The sequence below is a fragment of the Rattus norvegicus genome, chromosome 2 (assembly GCF_036323735.1).
Source record: "Rattus norvegicus strain BN/NHsdMcwi chromosome 2, GRCr8, whole genome shotgun sequence".
In the NCBI taxonomy this organism is placed as follows: domain Eukaryota; kingdom Metazoa; phylum Chordata; class Mammalia; order Rodentia; family Muridae; genus Rattus; species Rattus norvegicus.
Genome location: NC_086020.1, coordinates 226,704,796 through 226,723,254, shown reverse-complemented (window position 1 = coordinate 226,723,254; position 18,459 = coordinate 226,704,796). Strand labels below are relative to the sequence as shown.

Below are 18,459 nucleotides of genomic sequence, written 5' to 3'. Positions count from 1 at the left end.
GGAATGCGTTCATTATACTCTTTACACGTAACATCAATAGATTGCCGGTGCTCTAAAAAATGACCTTCATGAATCAGAGAAAGAACTGGAAGGGCTTGAAGGGGCTCGAGACCCCATATGAACAACAATGCCAAGCAACTAGAGCTTCCAGGGACTAAGCCACTACCTAAAGACTATACATGGACTGACCCTGGACTCTGACCTCATAGGTAGCAATGAATATCCTAGTAAGAGCACCAGTCGAAGGGGAAGCCCTGGGTCCTGCTAAGACTGAACCCCCAGTGAACTAGATTGTTGGGGGGAGGGCGGCAATGGGGGGAGGATGGGAAGGGGAACACCCATAAAGGAGAGGAGGGGGAGGGATTAGGGGGATGTTTGCCGGAAACCGGGAAAGGGAATAACACTCGAAATGTAAATAAGAAATACTCAAGTTAATAAAAAAAAAAAAGACCTTCATTTTTGCCCCTGCCAGCACCAAAGAAAAATTAATAAAAGACAAGTGTTATTCTTATCTGTCTTTACCCGCCCCCATGGAAATACATTTATTAAGACAGGAACATCACAGTGACTAAATAAATAAATACTAGGTCAAAAACGTCTTTCAGGCTGTGGATAGTAGAATACTGAGGGTTTCCAGTAACCTGTAGCATTTACTGTGTAACTCTATTTTTCTGTGCGCATTGGGCTGAGCAAACAGTTGTTTAATGGACCCTAATACAGTAGCCTCATTGAAAGGTTGCAGAATACGATGTACAAGGAGACCCCATGTTCCTTGTCCATCGTCTCATTGGTTTGTCTGATCTAAACAAGTGTGGGGGGAAGTGGAAAGTCCATTGAGTGAAGAAGAGTTACTCAACGGAGACCCTTGAGCTGCAGCTGTTGGAGATTTTACAGGGGGAAGTTTTGTCCCACTCACTACTACAGACGGCTTTGCCCCAAACCACACAGAAGGCAACTTAGGTTGGGGAAAAGAAACAGAATGTCTTCACTTTTCTTTGAAGAATTAAAAAAAAAAAAAAAAAAACGAGTAGCTGAAAATGTACTTTTCTTAAAATGTTTAGGAATTTTATAAATGACATAGTTAGCGTGAAGCAAGCCAGCCAGCGGTCTGGCAGTTCTGGGAACATCAGGAGACTTTCTCCTTCCACACCAGCCTGTGTGCTAGCGGGGAAGCCAGATGCTATCATCCAGAGAAGCAGATTCCACCATCCCTTCCCGATCTGCTCCTTTCTGCCTCCCCCGTCTGGGGGACAATGAGTGGCCCAGACCCAAGAAGTGCTCCTAGTACTTTGGAAGCCTTTCTTGGCTCTAGTTGTGTCTTCCTAAAAGCAGTAAGAGTGAGCGCCTTCATCGAATCTCTCTGAGGCTAACGCTAAGCCAGGATGTGCTTTCTCTTCTCCCTTTGGACAGAAGCCCCCAACGCGTCCAACCTGAAGATCGTAAGAATGGACAGAACAGCAGGCTGCGTGACGGGAGGGGAAGAAATCTATCTTCTCTGTGACAAGGTCCAGAAAGGTATGTGCACGCCCGGCCTTGGGTTGTCAATTCTCTTGGAGTCCCGCAGAGCTGACCACGGGTGTTCTCCTTTTGCCGTGGGAGTCTCAGAAAACAGTCCCAAGTGTAAAATGTGTTGTTTCTGTACAGCCTGGGTATACAGTTCAACTTCTCGCAGAAGTAACGGCTTAGTGGTTATACAAAGACACATTCAGCACTCGGGTTCCTAGTAAACTTGGTTCCCTGCACTCGGTTAAGTGACTCTTAGGATCTGAGTGTTACATCACATAAAAATCGCAGATTCCGCTTCTTTTTCTGTGCTGTGTTGTAACATGGAGAGAGCTTCCTCATGTCACTGTGATGCCTAGTAGGAAGGAGAAGGGTGACGCACACAGGGTCCTCAGCATGTTTCCTTCATTTCACACTTCGAGAAGTTCCTAAGGCTTGCCTAAGATATGGATGCTAGTACAAGGGTAGCTACTTTCCCAATCTTTGCTTTAAGTAAAACCACAAATAAATACTCTTTAGTTTTAAACAAGCTTTGCATAGACCGCTGTCTCAGAGTCTCTGTCGCTGTGAGCAAAAGCAACTTGGGGAGGAGAGGACTTAGCTCTTAGTTTATAGTCTGTCATCCAGGGAAATCAGGGCAGAACACAGAACAGCTTGCCCTGCCTACTTCAACACCCAAGGCTGCCTGGCCAGGGGTGGCATTTCCCATAGTGAGCTGAGCCCTCCTGCAGAAATTATCAATAAAAAAATGCACCACAGACAAGTCTGATAAGAACAGCTCTTTCTTCCCAAGTGACTCTGGCTTGTGTCAGGTTGACATAAAACTAACGCCAGCACAGCTGGTATCAGTCCACATACAACCCACAGAGCCAAAGTCATAGTCACTTCCAGACCCCTTGCCACACGTGCCATGGGCAAAATTATCTCTATTTCATTTTTAGTCTTTATCTAAAATTTTACACTGAAACGGCTTAACATCGGAGGCCTTAGAGGACCGTGTTTCATTCTGCTACAGTGGCTGGACCACACTGTGTTCTCACCCCTGTCCCTAATGAACCTGGGGATGGGGAACCTGAGCGCCTGGGGACTCATGCTAGTGAGTGTGTGGCCTAGTTTAGAACATGGACTCAGAACCACCCTTGGGTGCCAACTAGAAATGACAAACCACCCCCTGAAGAGACATGGTGAGATGTTCCTAGAACCAGTCCTTAACAGCAGGAGGCTATCTCCAGAACTCTAAGCTGGCCCCAGACTTGAATGCTCTGGACCTCCTCATCCCCCACTCCCAAGAACTGGAAGACTTCCTAACAAAAGATGCTACCAGAAAGTGAAATGTAACTTGTCACCAAACCATAGTCTTGGCTCTGAGGTATCAGTGTTTTAGATCCCTCGCCTGAAGGAGGTGGCTGGGCCACAGAGGCTCTTAGCCTCCTCTGAGAAGCATGCTTCTGCAGAGTGAGGGCAGCGTCAGCACAGCTACACCTCAGAACTGCTCCAAGCACTAGACAAGCTCATGGCCATAAAGTACTTGGCAGCACTGACCATGTGGGAAGCACCATTATGTCAGGTGTTACAGTGCTTATCTCCATATTGGGTTGAGTCTCACCTACAGGTTCTGATACTCCTCCATTCGCCTCCACAGTTCCCAGAAGTGAATGGTTGAAGCGTAGAGAACCGGGAAGTTCATACACTGACTAAAACAGAGCTTAATTGATGGGGTGAATCTAATATCCACCACTAAGAGTAAATAGTAGATCTCATTCACGGAGTAAATAGTGTATGAAGAATGGTGCAGGTCTCCTTTACTAACTCTTTTCAAAACATTTACATTTATATGAGGTAAATTTGTGTGCTTGAGGCGTTTGCTAGTGTGTTCGCCAACATCATCACACCCATTGCAATCACGTGCCTGATATGACTGCTTGCAGATGACATCCAGATTCGGTTTTATGAAGAGGAAGAAAATGGTGGAGTTTGGGAAGGATTTGGGGACTTTTCCCCCACGGATGTTCACAGACAGGTAGGTGGGTTATTGTTGCAGGTTTTATTTTAGTGTCCGTTCTGCCTTGGTAAAATCGGTGCTCAGTTTCCACGTGTTAAAAAAGGAACCATTAGAAGTCTCTTAGACATTCACACAGCAATGCTATGTTTGTGGCTCTTCCAACACAGAGCAAGGTCCTGGTGGAGCCCTGGCTGAGAGCCTGGCATGGCACCTCATTTGGTGTCTCCTACAGGCAGTGGCCCTCCGTCCTCCCAGAAAATGTTTAAGTAGTGAACACATGGCAAACCAGGAACTGTGCCAAGAAGTCTGAAGGGCTGAGGCTGATGCCATCCTGATGAGCCAGGGTCTCCCGGCTCATTGATTACATGACCAGGGTCTCTCTGCTGATTGATTACATGACCAGGGTCTCCCAGCTAATTGATTACATGACCAGAGTCTCCCAGCTGATTGATTACATGACCAGGGTCTCCCAGCTGATTGATTACATGACCAGGGTCTCCCAGCTGATTGATTACATGACCAGGGTCTGCCAGCTGATTGATTACATGACCAGAGTCTCCCAGCTGATTGATTACATGACCAGGGTCTCCCAGCTGATTGATTACATGACCAGGGTCTCCCCTCTGATTGATTACATGACCAGGATCTCCCTGCTGATTGATTACATGACCAGGGTCTCCCTACTTATTGATTACATGACCAGGGTCTCTCCTCTGATTGATTACATGACCAGGGTCTCTCCTCTGATTGATTACATGACCAGGGTCTCTCCTCTGATTAATTACATGACCAGGGTCTCCCCTCTGATTGATTACATGACCAGGATCTCTCTGCTGATTGATTACATGACCCGGATCTGCTGATTGATTACATGACCCGGATCTGCTGATTGATTACATGACCAGGATCTCCCTGCTGATTGATTACATGACCAGGATCTCCCTGCTGATTGATTACATGACCAGGGTCTCCCTGCTGATTGATTACATGACCAGGGTCTCCCGGCTGATTGATTACATGACCAGAATCTCCCCTCTGATTGATTACATGACCAGGGTCTCCCAGATGATTGATTACATGACCAGGGTCTCCCTGCTGATTGATTACATGACCAGGATCTCCCTGCTGATTGATTACATGACCAGGGTCTCCCTACTTATTGATTACATGACCAGGGTCTCTCCTCTGATTGATTACATGACCAGGGTCTCCCCTCTGATTGATTACACGACCAGGATCTCTCTGCTGATTGATTACATGACCCAGATCTGCTGATTGATTACATGACCAGGGTCTCCCGGCTGATTGATTACATGACCAGGATCTCCCTGCTGATTGATTACATGACCAGGGTCTCCCTGCAGATTGATTACATGACCAGGATCTCCCTGCTGATTGATTACATGACCAGGGTCTCCCTGCTGATTGATTACATGACCAGGGTCTCCCTGCTGATTGATTACATGACCAGGGTCTCCCTGCTGATTGATTACATGACCAGGGTCTCTCTGCTGATTGATTACATGACCAGGGTCTCCCTGCTGATTGATTACATGACCAGGGTCTCCCGGCTGATTGATTACATGACCAGAATCTCCCCTCTGATTGATTACATGACCAGGGTCTCCCAGATGATTGATTACATGACCAGATTTCCTAAGTGATTGATTACATGACCAGGGTCTCTCCTCTGATTAATTACATGACCAGAGTCTCCCGGCTAATTGATTACATGACCAGGATCTCTCCTCTGATTAATTACATGACCAGGATCTCCCTGCTGATTGATTACATGACCAGGATCTCCCTGCTGATTGATTACATGACCAGGGTCTCCCTGCTGATTGATTACATAACCAGGATCTCCCTGCTGATTGATTACATGACCAGGGTCTCCCAGCTGATTGATTACATGACCAGGGTCTCTCCTCTGATTAATTACATGACCAGGGTCTCCCCTCTGATTGATTACATGACCAGGATCTTTCTGCTGATTGATTACATGACCAGGATCTCCCTGCTGATTACATGATCTACCACAGCAATAGTCACTCTTTGTCAGAGACTGAGAAATGGTGTTTCAAAAAACTGTCAACAACCCAAATGTTAGCCAGCAATGACTAATGAAATAAGGCTGTGTGTATATAATGGAGAATCATACAGTTACTAGAAAAGGAGGCTCTGTGAATGTATGGAGACCTCACAAAGATTCGTAACAGTCGATACGCTCAGGAAGCCTGAGTCAATAACAGCAGCTCCCTCTAGGATCAGAAGTTAGCGCATGAATGGGGTAGGGAGGCAGGGAGAATTATCAGCACATGCTGCCCTGTGCTCCTCCTATATTGTATGAAATCCTATATCATATGAAATCTTGATCCTTATGAATGTAACCATAGAAAAAATGAAACTAAGTCTGCACAGTTCCTTATTTATCCCAGCACTTCCCAGGGTTAGCATGGGACGTGTCCTGCACAGTGTTACTCAGCATGGCTGACAGAGGCAGCCTGATGCCATCTGCTCCCACACCCAGTCCTTCTCTTGCTGTTAGGTTTTATTTTCACGGGGCCATAAGTGTGGGTATAAGGTACTAACGTGAACTTTCTCCAGGCGCTGGGTTTCAGCACACTTTTAGAGAATACATGGACGCATATAGAATGTACCCGATGCTCACCACCACTAGAAAACAAATGTCCTACACTAATGTCTGGGTCTTTTGTACCTTGCAGTTTGCCATTGTCTTCAAAACACCGAAGTATAAGGATGTCAACATTACAAAGCCAGCTTCCGTGTTTGTTCAGCTTCGGAGAAAATCGGATTTGGAAACTAGTGAACCGAAACCCTTTCTCTACTACCCCGAAATCAAAGGTACCTGGGTGGCTTGGATCTCGCGCTTGCTCTGAAAGATCTGTGGGCCACCTCCTTTACCCAGCCTCACAGACGCTGCTGCCTGGATGTGTTCTCTTTAGTTTTGGGGACAAGGAAGGTCATATATGATGGTCATGGAATTAGCCCCAATCGTTTATGTTACTGCAGTGTTGCCAAACTCATGGGAGACCTAGACATTTGACAGCCTGTCACTGAGTTCTAGTATGGAGACATAGACATTTGACAGCCTGTCACTGAGTATTAGAATCTAGTGTGGAGACCTAGACATTTGACAGCCTGTCACTGAGTATTAGAATCTAGTGTGGAGCCATCAAGATGGCTCAGTGGGCAAAGCACATGCTGCTTAGCCTGACCTGAGTCTGAACCCCAAACCTGTGTGCTGAAGGGAGAGACCTACCTGGGAGAAGCTGTCCGTGGACCTCCACAGGCGTGCTGCAGCATGTGCAGGAGGGGGCGGGGCGGGGAGGAAAGGAAACGTGAAAAACAAACAAACAAACAGAAACTCACGGTTTTTCAGCGACTCAGCAGCCCTCAAGTTTTAAACAGAAAGCTCAGCCACTATCCAGCACAGAACTCTAAAGTGAGATAGTCGCTGTACTTCCTCACAGAGGACACATCGGAAAGGTACACTATAGTTAAAATGCAATTTATGACGCTGTCTGAAGTGATAGGCATCGTCCTCTCCTTGTAGACACTAGGCAGATGCTCTACCATTGAGCTGTAACCCAAGTTCTCCAACTATAAGTACCCAAAGCAAAGCATCCACAAACCGTATGAAGCTGTCGAGGAGACAGCCCTGGGTCCCTTGGTTGAAAGAAACATCTGAAGAGTCCCCCTACAGTGAGAAGCCATTTGCCACGTTACTGAAGATGAATAGAAGTCAAGGCTCTGCTCATAAAAGAGATGCTCTGAGGCAGAGGTGTGGCCGCTGGCGTGTGTCCAGGAAGAAATGACTCCTGTGAGTGCTGTACGGACTGAGGAAGGTTGATTTAGGTGAGGGAGGCCAGGTCCGGGCAGTGGAGTGTTTGTGGGGTAGCTGAAGGCGTTTCTTTGTCTCTGATGGCCAGGCCTGCCTGCATAGTCTGGAACGATACAGCCAGCATGTTGCTAGAATTCACTGGTGCCTCAGCAGGGCTGGAAAAGGTTCCAGCGCCCACAAGTGAGCATCCAGCAGACACTGCCATGGTGGTGCTGTGGAGACCCGGGCCTTGGGTGAAGGGAAAGGAAGAGAGAGTCAGAGTCTCAGATTGCTCTAGGGTTTCCAGAGATTGATGACATGGTTAAGTGGATAAGAGGATCAAGGGAGAAGAGCCTAAAGAGAAGCTTGGTGTAAACATATTCCAGTTGGTGTCAAGTGCAGGAAGGAGGCAGTCAGAGGCATGACGCAAGTGGGTGGAAACAGCCTTGAAAAGAATCCCCGGCCCCCACAGAGTTTGTGAAGGGATACACAGTGCAGCCTCTTTGTACCTCTCTCTGTTCTATGAGTTTTGAAAGTCGTGGTTCTGAGAAGAGATCCATGAACGTGGAGGCTACACAAGGACTGGGTCTGATAAAATCAGAAATGTCTGGCTCAGAGGCAATGAGGATGGAGAGGAGGTCACCAGGTGCAGGGTCCTAGGTAAGGTTGGGAACCACAAAGGTACAGGTGCACCAAGACCCCCAAGTGTCAGTCCCTTGAGGGCAAAGCCTGATGGTGACCAAGTTTCTGCTGTGGTGGAGCCATTTAGGAAGAATCTCTGAGAGGCTATGTCTCTTTTTGAGGTACAGCCTCCCCATTCCTGGGCCAGGTTTATGGTGAGCTCTGTGGCTGGGCTACTTCCTTCCTTGCCAGCTTGAGGTCTTCTAGATCCTTCTGTCCACACAAGGCAAAGCGAAATTACTGCTTTACCTACAGTCTCTGCCCTCTGAAAACAGGAAGAAAAAAAATAATTATTTTGCTGAGCAAAGAATAGTCTGAAATGTGCCTTCAAAATAGTGTTATCATTGCTGGTGCAGAATCATGAGAAAAAGAGGAGAAACTGCAGGTTACCTACACAGGACGTGAGCCTAGAAACCCTGAGAATTTGGTTCCCAGGCAACCGCTCCTGCTGGTGTCTGCATCCAAAGAGTACAATAGAAAAGGCCCAGCTTCCCGGGCATCCGACCCCAGCAGAGTGGGAACTTTCTAACGCCTGCAATAGAGGATGGGATTCCCTAAAGTTCTGGTCTCGTCAGCAAACCTCAGACACACATCTTCCTAGGTCAGCATGAATACGAATGGCACATGTGAAATATAAGTGAAGCTCCCCATGGTCACAGGATGAGACATCGTTTCCAAAGACACCTGTCGTGCATTTCATGTTTCTACTGTGGAATAATATTCTATGTGAGGCCAACAGTTCACCGGCCGACTAATGGATGTAGCGATCAGTTTTGGTATAACTGGTGGGAAACTTTATAAATATCTCTACAATATTTCATTAGTTAGAAAGTAGCCGGTCTCTTCACCTCAAATTCACTCCTTTCAGTCATTTTCTTCCTAATTATCCTGGTGTGCCCAGGGTTGGTTTCCCAGGGACTGTGCTATCCCTCTTTCCCTGTCAGCTGCAGTAGACTGTCCAACATAGTCAGCCCATAAGTCCTTGTGCCTCACCGTGGGGTGACAGAAGCAAGCACCCACAGAACTAGAAAAGTCGAGATTTTTCCGAACATAGACAGTGATGAAAACCGGCATCGATCAGTCAGACACAGGACAGTTGTTAAGTATTGGCCTATTTCCTGGATAGAGAACACCGTGTTAACTGTTTAATGTGAACATAAAACCACCTTCGCTTCTCAGCCCCAAAGACAAACAAAACAACAGCAACAAAATCTGCCAAGCTACTCCCAGAGCACAAGGAAATGGGAACAAAGGAACAGGAGGATGTGGCAGATCTCCCACACAGTGACAGGACTGAGAACATGGCGGCTGAAGATCAGACAGGCCATGGCAGAACTGAGGGCACAATGGCCCGCCGATCACATTGCAGTAACAGAATTAGAGAGGACACCTGGGCCAGTGAGGAACACACACAGCGAGAGACAAGAGAAACACAGAACTCTGTGAGGAGCAGCAAGCTAAGTCTCAGAGTACCTGGTGTTCCAGAAGCCATCTTTATGTTGGACTCTAAGAGCCAAAATGTCTCTGTAGACCTTCTCTGTGTATCTAGAATCTACTGTATTTCTCTTATCACAATAACCAGTAAGGAGTGGGTCTCCATTGCCTCGTGTCTGCACTATCTTCCTTGGAGTTTGACTCTAGATGTCCTACATACAGTGATAGATGTGGCTCCTAAAACAGTGTCCTCTGAATGTCATTCTCTAAGACATGTCTCCTCTAAGCAAGTTCCTCAAATTCATATTCCTGGGGCTCCTCAATGTGTGTGGCCCCAATTCTCAAGACTCTCTTTCACCCCAGACAAACACTTGCCTTTATTACCAAAAGTACCCACCCATGTTATTCCTCCAGAAATCCCTCCATGTCTTCCCAGAATATCCCCTGTTCCTTGAGCATAGTTAGTCTTTACCAAGGCTTATTGAGCCGTGAATCTGTTCTCACACGATTTCATGTGAGGGTCTGATACATCTGTCATAGTCCATTCCACTAAGTCCCTCTTTGCCTTGAAACTGAGGGTCCTCGACAGTAAAGAGGCGTGTCACGCTTCTCTCTCTCCCTGCACCTCACTCAGTGCACGTACGTAAGAAAGGTAAGCTGGTTCCTTGCACTCGTCTCAGGCAAACAAGGACAACTGTTCAGAATGTTAGCTGGGTGGGGCGGTGCACACCTCCAATCCTAGCATTCACCGGGCAGAGGCAGTTGACTCTGTGTTCAGAACCAAACTCGTCTACATAGTAAGTTCCAGGCAGCTAGTGCTACATGGTGAGGCTCTTATCTCAGAGTAAATAAAGCAGTAAAAGTGCTTTTTATTAAAAAAAAAAATGTGCGTCTTTGGGTTATCTAAATCTTGAGGCGCAATGAGCTCTCTCACCAGCACTGGGAACTTAGGGAACGTGGCACAGTGGAGTTGGGCGTGTGCCACACTGTGGTCTCTGAGGCGAGCTCTCGGTCTTCTTGTCCTTTGGAATAAATACCGTGCTTCCTCCTTGGGTGCCTGTTATTTCCCTTTAATGCATTTAAAAATACCATGCGAATCAATCGTCTCTCTGTGGCTGCTGGTGGAACCCAATCAGTCTTTCCCTTCTGGTTTCCCTTCCTGTAAATGCAGACAAGGAGGAAGTACAGAGGAAACGCCAGAAGCTCATGCCCAACTTCTCCGACAGTTTCGGCGGCGGCAGTGGAGCGGGAGCGGGTGGCGGAGGCATGTTCGGTAGTGGCGGTGGCGGTGGAGGGAGTACCGGAAGTCCTGGCCCAGGTACGAGAAACATCTCTCCTGTCTAAAGCCTTTCATGTTAAGGAGGGGACAGGTCTCCTTCCCAGGTATCCAAACATGCCTGCCCATTGAGTGTTGGTGACATTTACTAACCATCAGATTTCAAATTAATGGAACATTTCCTACAGGCGTAAAAAAAATTTTTCAAAGAAATATATGTTCATCTTAAGGCACAGCTCCCCCCCCCCCGCCCGCACACCCCCCTCATCCAGTTTCACTTTCTGTGGTTTCAGTTACACGCGGTCAGCTCGAGTCTAAAAATATTACCATTGTGTTGACAGAGAGAGAGACCACATGCACAAAACTGTTTTCACAGTCGGCTGTTATGGCTGTTACTCTGAGCTACTGTTCTTCATCTCCTTCTGTCTTTTTACATTGTCACCTTTACCTGGGTCTGTATGTGTCTGTAGCTTTAAGGATGGATACTCTGGGGGCATTGGGTTTCATATTATCTCTTTCGGGATAATATGTAAACTGTAAGAAAAAAGCCAACTGAAGTGTTCCTGGAAGAAAACCTTTCTCGAGTCACTTTTGAGTATTTCTCCCTCCCTACCCCTATTCTTTTGGAGGAGCAGTTGGTCCGTTATTCTGGGGAAGCAGCTCTCATACCCACTGCATGGTAGACAGGTACACTATGACTGCACAGCATAGTCCCCTCCAGGGCAGCGCTCTGACGGTGCGTGCACTGCCCCTCCTAACTGCCACGCACATAGGTAGCACAGTGAATATTTATGAGCTTCTCGTGGGCACAGCTGCGATCCCCACGCGTGGATTCCAACCGTCTATTTATGTCAGCTTTTGACCAGCGTTGCGTCATGCTTACGGGTGCCGGGTGACGCCGCTGTCGCCTCAGATGTTAGCTTAAGCATTTCTATGGAAACGCAGTTCTTCTAGAAGCGTACTTAAGTGCGCTGTTCAATGACTCATACCTATAGCATAACTGACTTCAGTGCTGTTTCCTGTTTTCTGTGTAAGATACCGTGCTGAGCATGGCTTTCCTTTATTCCAGATAACATGTAAACGCTTCAAACTGTATGTCAGAGAGTGTGGTGTTAAGTGCTGGCTGGTCCTCCAGAGAAATTTATCATTCATCTTTCCACTGAAAATGAACGTGCTGACCATTTTTTCCACTAAAGTATCAGTATATTACTGTACTGGGTTTTCCTCACCAGGGGTCATCCTATGTTACTGTAGGTCTGAATCTTGGTGTGATGGCTTACCATCAGCTTTTCCCTTCTCTGGCAGGAGAGGGCCTGCTCCGCATTAAAGTCATCCAGGCTGCCAGTCTGGGCACTGCCTGGGTTGCCACAGTGAAACTGAACTGTCCGTTTCCCACAGTGTACCCTGCTAACTCTGGCGGAGCCTGTGTAGGCCAGCGCCTCCCCACACCAAGGCCTGCCTCCCCTGAGTGGGTCACCATAGTGTTAAAAATCTCCCTGATGTTCCCTTTGTCTCATTGCTGGTTCAGGGTATGGCTTCCCGCACTATGGATTTCCTGCTTACGGTGGGATTGCATTCCATCCCGGAGCCACTAAATCCAACACAGGCATCACCCATGGTAAGTCAGAGCTGAGTACCAAGAACACTGCGTGGGCATCAGGATGGTCCTTAAAAGCTTGAGGAAATAACTTTCCAGTAAATCCGTACTTGACGTTATTCTAGGACAGCATAAGGAACACTCCTGACACATATCTGCTCATCACACTGTATTTATGGAAGCAGAACAGAGGCTTTAGACAGAAGATACAGACTTGGCTATGCAAACGTGGAAATGCCACCTTCATGCCTGTCCCTTCACCTCACATCCCACCCTCTTGAAATCAGTTTTTGTTGTGTGGAGTCGGGCTGTTTCCACTCTCAGGCATCCTCTGAGTAGCTGTGGTTACAGGCTGCTCATGGCTTCTATAAACCATTCTTTGGTACCATGGAAATCATTCTATAAAGTCTCTTCATACATAGCGCCTATTCATGCCAGATGCACACATCACTGTAATCTTTTTTTAAAGATCTTAACTGACATTATAGTTTTATCCTATAATCAGGTCACCATTCGTCCCATAAAACAGAATTCCCATTACCCACAACCTCATGACCCCTGTGCATGGCGAACACTAAGCCCAGCCCCTTCTCGACAGAGGTGAGCTTCAGAAACTCTCGGAAGACACAGCAGCAGGATCAGGTTCTGTACCAGGTCTGCCCGGGAGTCTGACCTGTCGCACTGTCACATAACATGGTTCCGACAGCAACCATATTCAGACATGGCACACAAGAAGGGGCCACACGGAAGGGGAATGAGCTCTGCACAGCTCCCTTCCCTCGTTACTCAGCGTTAGGAAAGAAAATAACCTTACACTCCAACCGGCTCTCAGCGTGCAGAACTTTCTCTCACGTTTCTTCTTCACAGGTAACCGAACTGAGATTCATTTCTTGTTTCTCTCTGGTTTTGTTTGAGAGAGAATGTCACTGTGTGACCTTGACCTTGTGGGACATTTTGGGTGGGACTCGCCAAATCTGGCTTCAGAAATAAGATGTGAGTGTTGGAAAGACAAGCTTTTGAATTGTTTCTGAATGTTTGAACTATGTCTGAAACAGCCCAGGTGTTACGGCGCACATCTTTGCACTTGGCAGGCAGAGCCAGGCCAACTGCTTGTGAGTTCAAGGCCAGCCAAAGCTACACAGCAAAGCCCTGTCTGAAAGAGTAAAGAAATAAGGAAATATAAGATATGTCCAGAACACGTTATTTATGTTATAAATATTTATAGTTTTCCATTTTCAGCCAACATCCCTCCTTCCTGTTTTCCTTCCTTCTGCCCTGTGTCAAGACAGTGAGTTATAGCTCAATTAAAAGATTTTTACTAAGAAAAACACTGATGTTTTTGCACTTTTTCCTAGGCACCATAAACACCAAATTTAAAAACGAGCCTAGAGATTGTGCCAAGAGTGACGACAGGGAGATTCTGAATCCCCCTGAGAAAGAAACACAAGGTGAGGGGCCCAGCCTGTTCATGGCCAGCACCAAGACCGAAGCAATTGCCCCGGCATCCACCATGGAAGACAAGGAAGAGGATGTGGGGTTTCAGGGTAGGTGAACGTGCCCACGAGGGTTTCCAGGGACAGCTGGGGAGGGTGCAATTCTAGGTACAGGAAGCTGTCTCCAGAAGACAGGTTTCCTTCCTGCTGATCTAAAGCTGATGGGTCAGCATCTCGTTTGAGTGCTCTGTGCGGTGCCCTGGGCCTTGCAAGAGAGGCGTCTTGTAGAACCATTCACCTTTGCAGCATCAGATCTGACTATAAAATGCAGAAACTTGCACGTACATTGTCCAGTCATATGCAGTTCTGGGTATGAGAAGAGGCAACTCACGTTGTCCCTGGCCCAGGTCACAAGGAAGTTTCCATGTCCTTCACGTGCCTCCCAGCAGCCAGCTCAGCTGCCTCCTTGAAGATGTTTGCCCGAAAATGGGACTTTTCCTTCTTTTCTTTTGCCCTCCTTGAAGAAGCAGAATGAAAAGGAAATGCTTCCTGAGAGCAGGTCTCATTAGCATATGAGTCATAATTCTAGGTCAGAAGCGGTCTGTGAAGAGATAGTAACTATTTAGACATGGTGACCATACATAGTAACTGTTTAGACATGGATGGTGACCATACATGGTTACTGTCTTGCACTGTCCTTTTATTCTGTTTCTTAAATACCTCCCTTGACATGCACAGTATATGTCTACCAAGCCATATCAAAACAGGCTAGATCGTCCATTTGTGCTGAGGTCCCAGTTTGCCATCCCTTGACCTTAAGGCAATAAATTTTCCAAAAATGCTAGGGCTTTCTTTCTGAGTCTGCCTGGGACTGGAAGGGCATGTTCCTTCACTTTAGCTCAGACTGGATTCCAGAAGAGAATTTGTTTACAAAAATGATTGTTTATTCAAAATTATGCCAAAGTCCGAGTACCCTGAGATTGGTTGCTCCCCTTAAATCACTGACGCTGATTGTTCTTCTTAAAATAGCAGTTATATCTAGGTGGCTCCTCTCGGCCCACAGACACTTTAAAATCAAACTCTTAACTGTATCGTCTGTCAGTGAGACAATGCCCAACTGTGCCTTTCTCTAGTCAACACAACCCAGAAGCGCCAAAAGGAGCTTTTTTCAGCTACACACGTAGGGCGAGCAAGTGAGACTTAGCTGTGGTTGTGGACATTGCCTTGCAGATAACCTCTTTCTTGAGAAGGCGCTGCAGCTCGCCAAGCGGCATGCCAACGCCCTCTTCGACTACGCGGTTACGGGAGATGTGAAGATGCTGCTGGCGGTACAGCGCCATCTCACCGCGGTGCAGGATGAGAACGGGGACAGGTGAGTGGAGTGGGGACGGCTGCACAGCAAATGCTGTCTCACACAGCAAATGATAGGGATAAGCAAGGATGCTGCTGGTGCAAGCCGCCTACAGAGGGAACACTCTGGGGCTGTAGTCAAAACAGAGCTCTGCCCTCATCAGACAAGGCCTCCAGTGTGCTGCCTCCCTGGGCGAGAAGACTCAAGTGTGTGAGCATGTTAATTTTAAACCCTTGCCTTGTGTGTAAAATAATGTTGAGAAAACTATTGACAGTCCCATCAAGTCCCTGAAGCGTTATTGTCACAGTGTACCCAAGGGAGAGCCTGGTAAAGACATTAGTACAGTAACTAAGAGGCAATGCCTTTCTTCCCTAGCTCCTGGCTGCTTCTCTGTGGTCTCTAGTGTGTGAGAGGACCAGACTCTGCCTCAGCTCCAGGCCAGGCTGCGTGGGAGTCTGAAATTCCAGACGCCATGCCTGCTCTCTATTCCTGAGGTTCCGTTTGCAAAGGCACCTGGCTCCTTCCTAAAGTGTTCTCTTAGTCCTTCCATTGAGCCTTCTGAAATGAGCTAAAAGCCTATAAAAATAGCCAGAGACAGCAGTCTTGAGATTCAAGTGCTTTATCTAAGGGGGTCCTAAAATAGCATTAACGCTGAAAAGGAGTCCTTTTCTGTGGCAGCATTTGGGAGTGCCGTGGTAAGTCTCAGTTTAAAAACAAAATGCTTTAGGAGGATGCCAACCTCAGGGGTTTCGTACAGAGACCTTTGTCCCCGTCACTTGCAGTGTAACTAAGGATGTGGTATAACCGCTGGCCTTGTCCTACAGTACAAGAGGAACCCAGACAACCTTCTCTGTAAAAAGCCCTGAATAGCAGAAGGCGCCTTTAGCGGGAAATCATCCCGTTAGCATTCAATAGCAAATAACCACAAAACAGAGCGGATAACCAGGGCGCACACCCATCGGCACCTCAGGTGCCATCTTTAAGGACTGGCTCAGCTCATGAGTAATGAGGGCAAGCATGGTAGGAAGTGGAACACTGATTTCTGAAAGACGTAAGGATACATGTATGGACACTAGATGGCCATGGGGCAGCCGAGACAGTGGCCAGCATTGCCTAAGTGAGGACAATACACAGAGCCTCGTCCAAGACTTCAACAAGCAGGCTCTCTGAGAGGCTAGGGGTGTGAGACCTGGGAGACACAGAAGACCCACTCAGAAGTGTAGATAAGGAAATATCCTGGTTTCTCATATTTATTCAGCTTGCCATATTTGGACCCCGTCACCATTAGTCATCATAGAAAATACAATAAGGAAAAAATATAGAACCCTCTGGTACTGGGGAAATTCCTCCAGGGGTATGAGGATCTGAGGGGGAGGGGATGCTCTTCTGTGAAGCTCTGAGCCGCACGTGGAAATGTTGAAGTAGCTTTTGAAGCCCTCTTACTCGATGTGTGAACGTCTCCATCACTTCTCCATCACGTCTCACAAGCCTCACTTCTGTCAGGGTTCCATCAGGAGCCACACTGAAGCCTGAGGTGTGGCTGCAGTGCCTCTCATCAAAGCACGCACGCTTCACTTGTAGTCAACACCGACACAGGATCCTCTAAAGAGCAACTTTGTGGTCTTCCCTGAGAAGTATTGCTACATGAAATCCTTCAGGGATAAGTAACAAGATCTTGCTTAAAAACAGAAGTCACTTCTCGTTGTTTCGGAGGAACAGAGCTCACTCAGCAACTGAGTTTTCCTGAGCTGTCCCTACGCCTGGGCATTGCCTTTGTTCATGGTCTGTCAGGGAAAGACCAGGGAGAGCTGCCTGAGTCTGAGTCACAGAGACAGAGCTGGCTTGGAGCTTAAGGCCATTTGGTCTCCGACCAACAGGGCAGGTGCCTTTGCACTTCACGTGTCTGGTCAGACATTAACACTCCCACGGCCAGGTGGGCACAATCAGCATGTAGTAATCTGCAATGGGCAGTGGGAGAAATCCTCCAGAGAAATCATGTCACCTCATATCAGTACATGGGAGGGCCAAAGAATGCTATGCGTAACACTTAGATTCAGTCTTCAGTTCCGTCGTTTCTTGACTTTTTTGTTACTGTCACTCGTTGAGCCCCCAGTTAATTATCACCACCGTGTTCATTCCAGTGTCCTACACTTAGCCATCATCCACCTTCATGCTCAGCTCGTGAGGGATCTGCTAGAAGTGACATCTGGTTCGATCTCTGATGACATCATCAACATGAGAAACGATCTGTATCAGGTAAGCAGCCACCTCAAGACAGTCAAGAAGAGAAAAGGTTTACTTTGTAATACATGTGTGTGCTGTTATCGGTAACAGGAAACAAGGAAACAACATCCTTTCATAAGTGGTATCTTAAAAGTATCTTTAGCTGGGAAAGCTATTTTATAAAGAGACGAGTAGGATCATGGATTTGATGACAATCACGCTGCATGGAAATTCACTATCTTCTAGAAAAGCAAACTTTAAGATCTAGAAGTCAGAGTTGATAGTTTTGAGGGAGAATCTAGGGGAGGAAAGTCACAGCTGTCAGGAGAGACAGAGTCAAAAAGAAAATCAAGTTTCAAAACGCAGTACTTTGTGAGAATTTTGAGGTCCGAGGAAGGGTATTTACAGTATGTGTGGAGGAAAGGCTCTGAGGTCAGCTCCTGGAGAGGTGAAAGGCTGTAACAGGAAGAGGAACCAGCTCAGGTTTGAGAAGGTAGGGAGGACGGAAAACTCCAGGAGAAACCAGCTAGAGATGGTGGCACAGTCAACTGAGGATAGATGAAGATGTTGAGGTAAAGCAAATCAGAAACTCCAGGAGCAGAAATAGGACTGTGGCCTGCTCTGAGGCCTCCTTCCTCCCTCACCTCTAATTCTCTCCAGCCCTTTTGTGCCCCTCCCCCTTCCTACCCCTCCCTGTCTCCTACCCCTCCCCTTCTAACCCTCTTCCTCTCCTACTCTACCCCCTCCTCTTCTTCCCCCTCCCCCGTTCCTACCCCACCCATTCTCCTACCCCTCTACCCTTCCTATCCCACCCATTCTCCTACCCCTCCCCCCTTTCTACCCTACCCACTCTCCTACCCCTCCCCCTCTCCTACCCCTCCATTTTTCTGGGTCTGTTGGTCTTTTCCTCTTGTTGGCTTTTATGTATCTCTGAACTCACTTGCCCAGTGTGTCTTTCTGATCCCACAGCCAGGATGGTGCTGAGACCTCTGCTTCCAGGTTATGTTGCTTTCATTGCAAAACTGTGGCCAATAACCATGCATAATTTGTGCTTAGAAGAGACAAGAACTAGTGGAGTTCTTACTTGGTGTTTGTTTGTTTATATGGGTTTTGGT

At 47.3% G+C, this 18,459-nt stretch overlaps 1 protein-coding gene across 6 annotated transcripts in view; it reads left to right on the top strand.

The window, feature by feature from the left end:
- Nfkb1 (nuclear factor kappa B subunit 1) overlaps positions 1-18,459 on the top strand; it is a 116,153-nt gene that overhangs the window by 82,643 nt on the left and 15,051 nt on the right. For all 6 annotated transcript variants that reach the window (XM_063282630.1, XM_063282629.1, XM_006233360.5 and 3 more), the window contains exons 10-17: positions 1,411-1,515; positions 3,432-3,523; positions 6,232-6,370; positions 10,636-10,782; positions 12,269-12,358; positions 13,693-13,881; positions 15,001-15,142; positions 17,263-17,377. In XM_063282630.1, the coding sequence (XP_063138700.1) occupies positions 1,411-1,515; positions 3,432-3,523; positions 6,232-6,370; positions 10,636-10,782; positions 12,269-12,358; positions 13,693-13,881; positions 15,001-15,142; positions 17,263-17,377 (1,019 nt within the window). The remainder of the gene's footprint in view (positions 1-1,410; positions 1,516-3,431; positions 3,524-6,231; positions 6,371-10,635; positions 10,783-12,268; positions 12,359-13,692; positions 13,882-15,000; positions 15,143-17,262; positions 17,378-18,459) is intronic.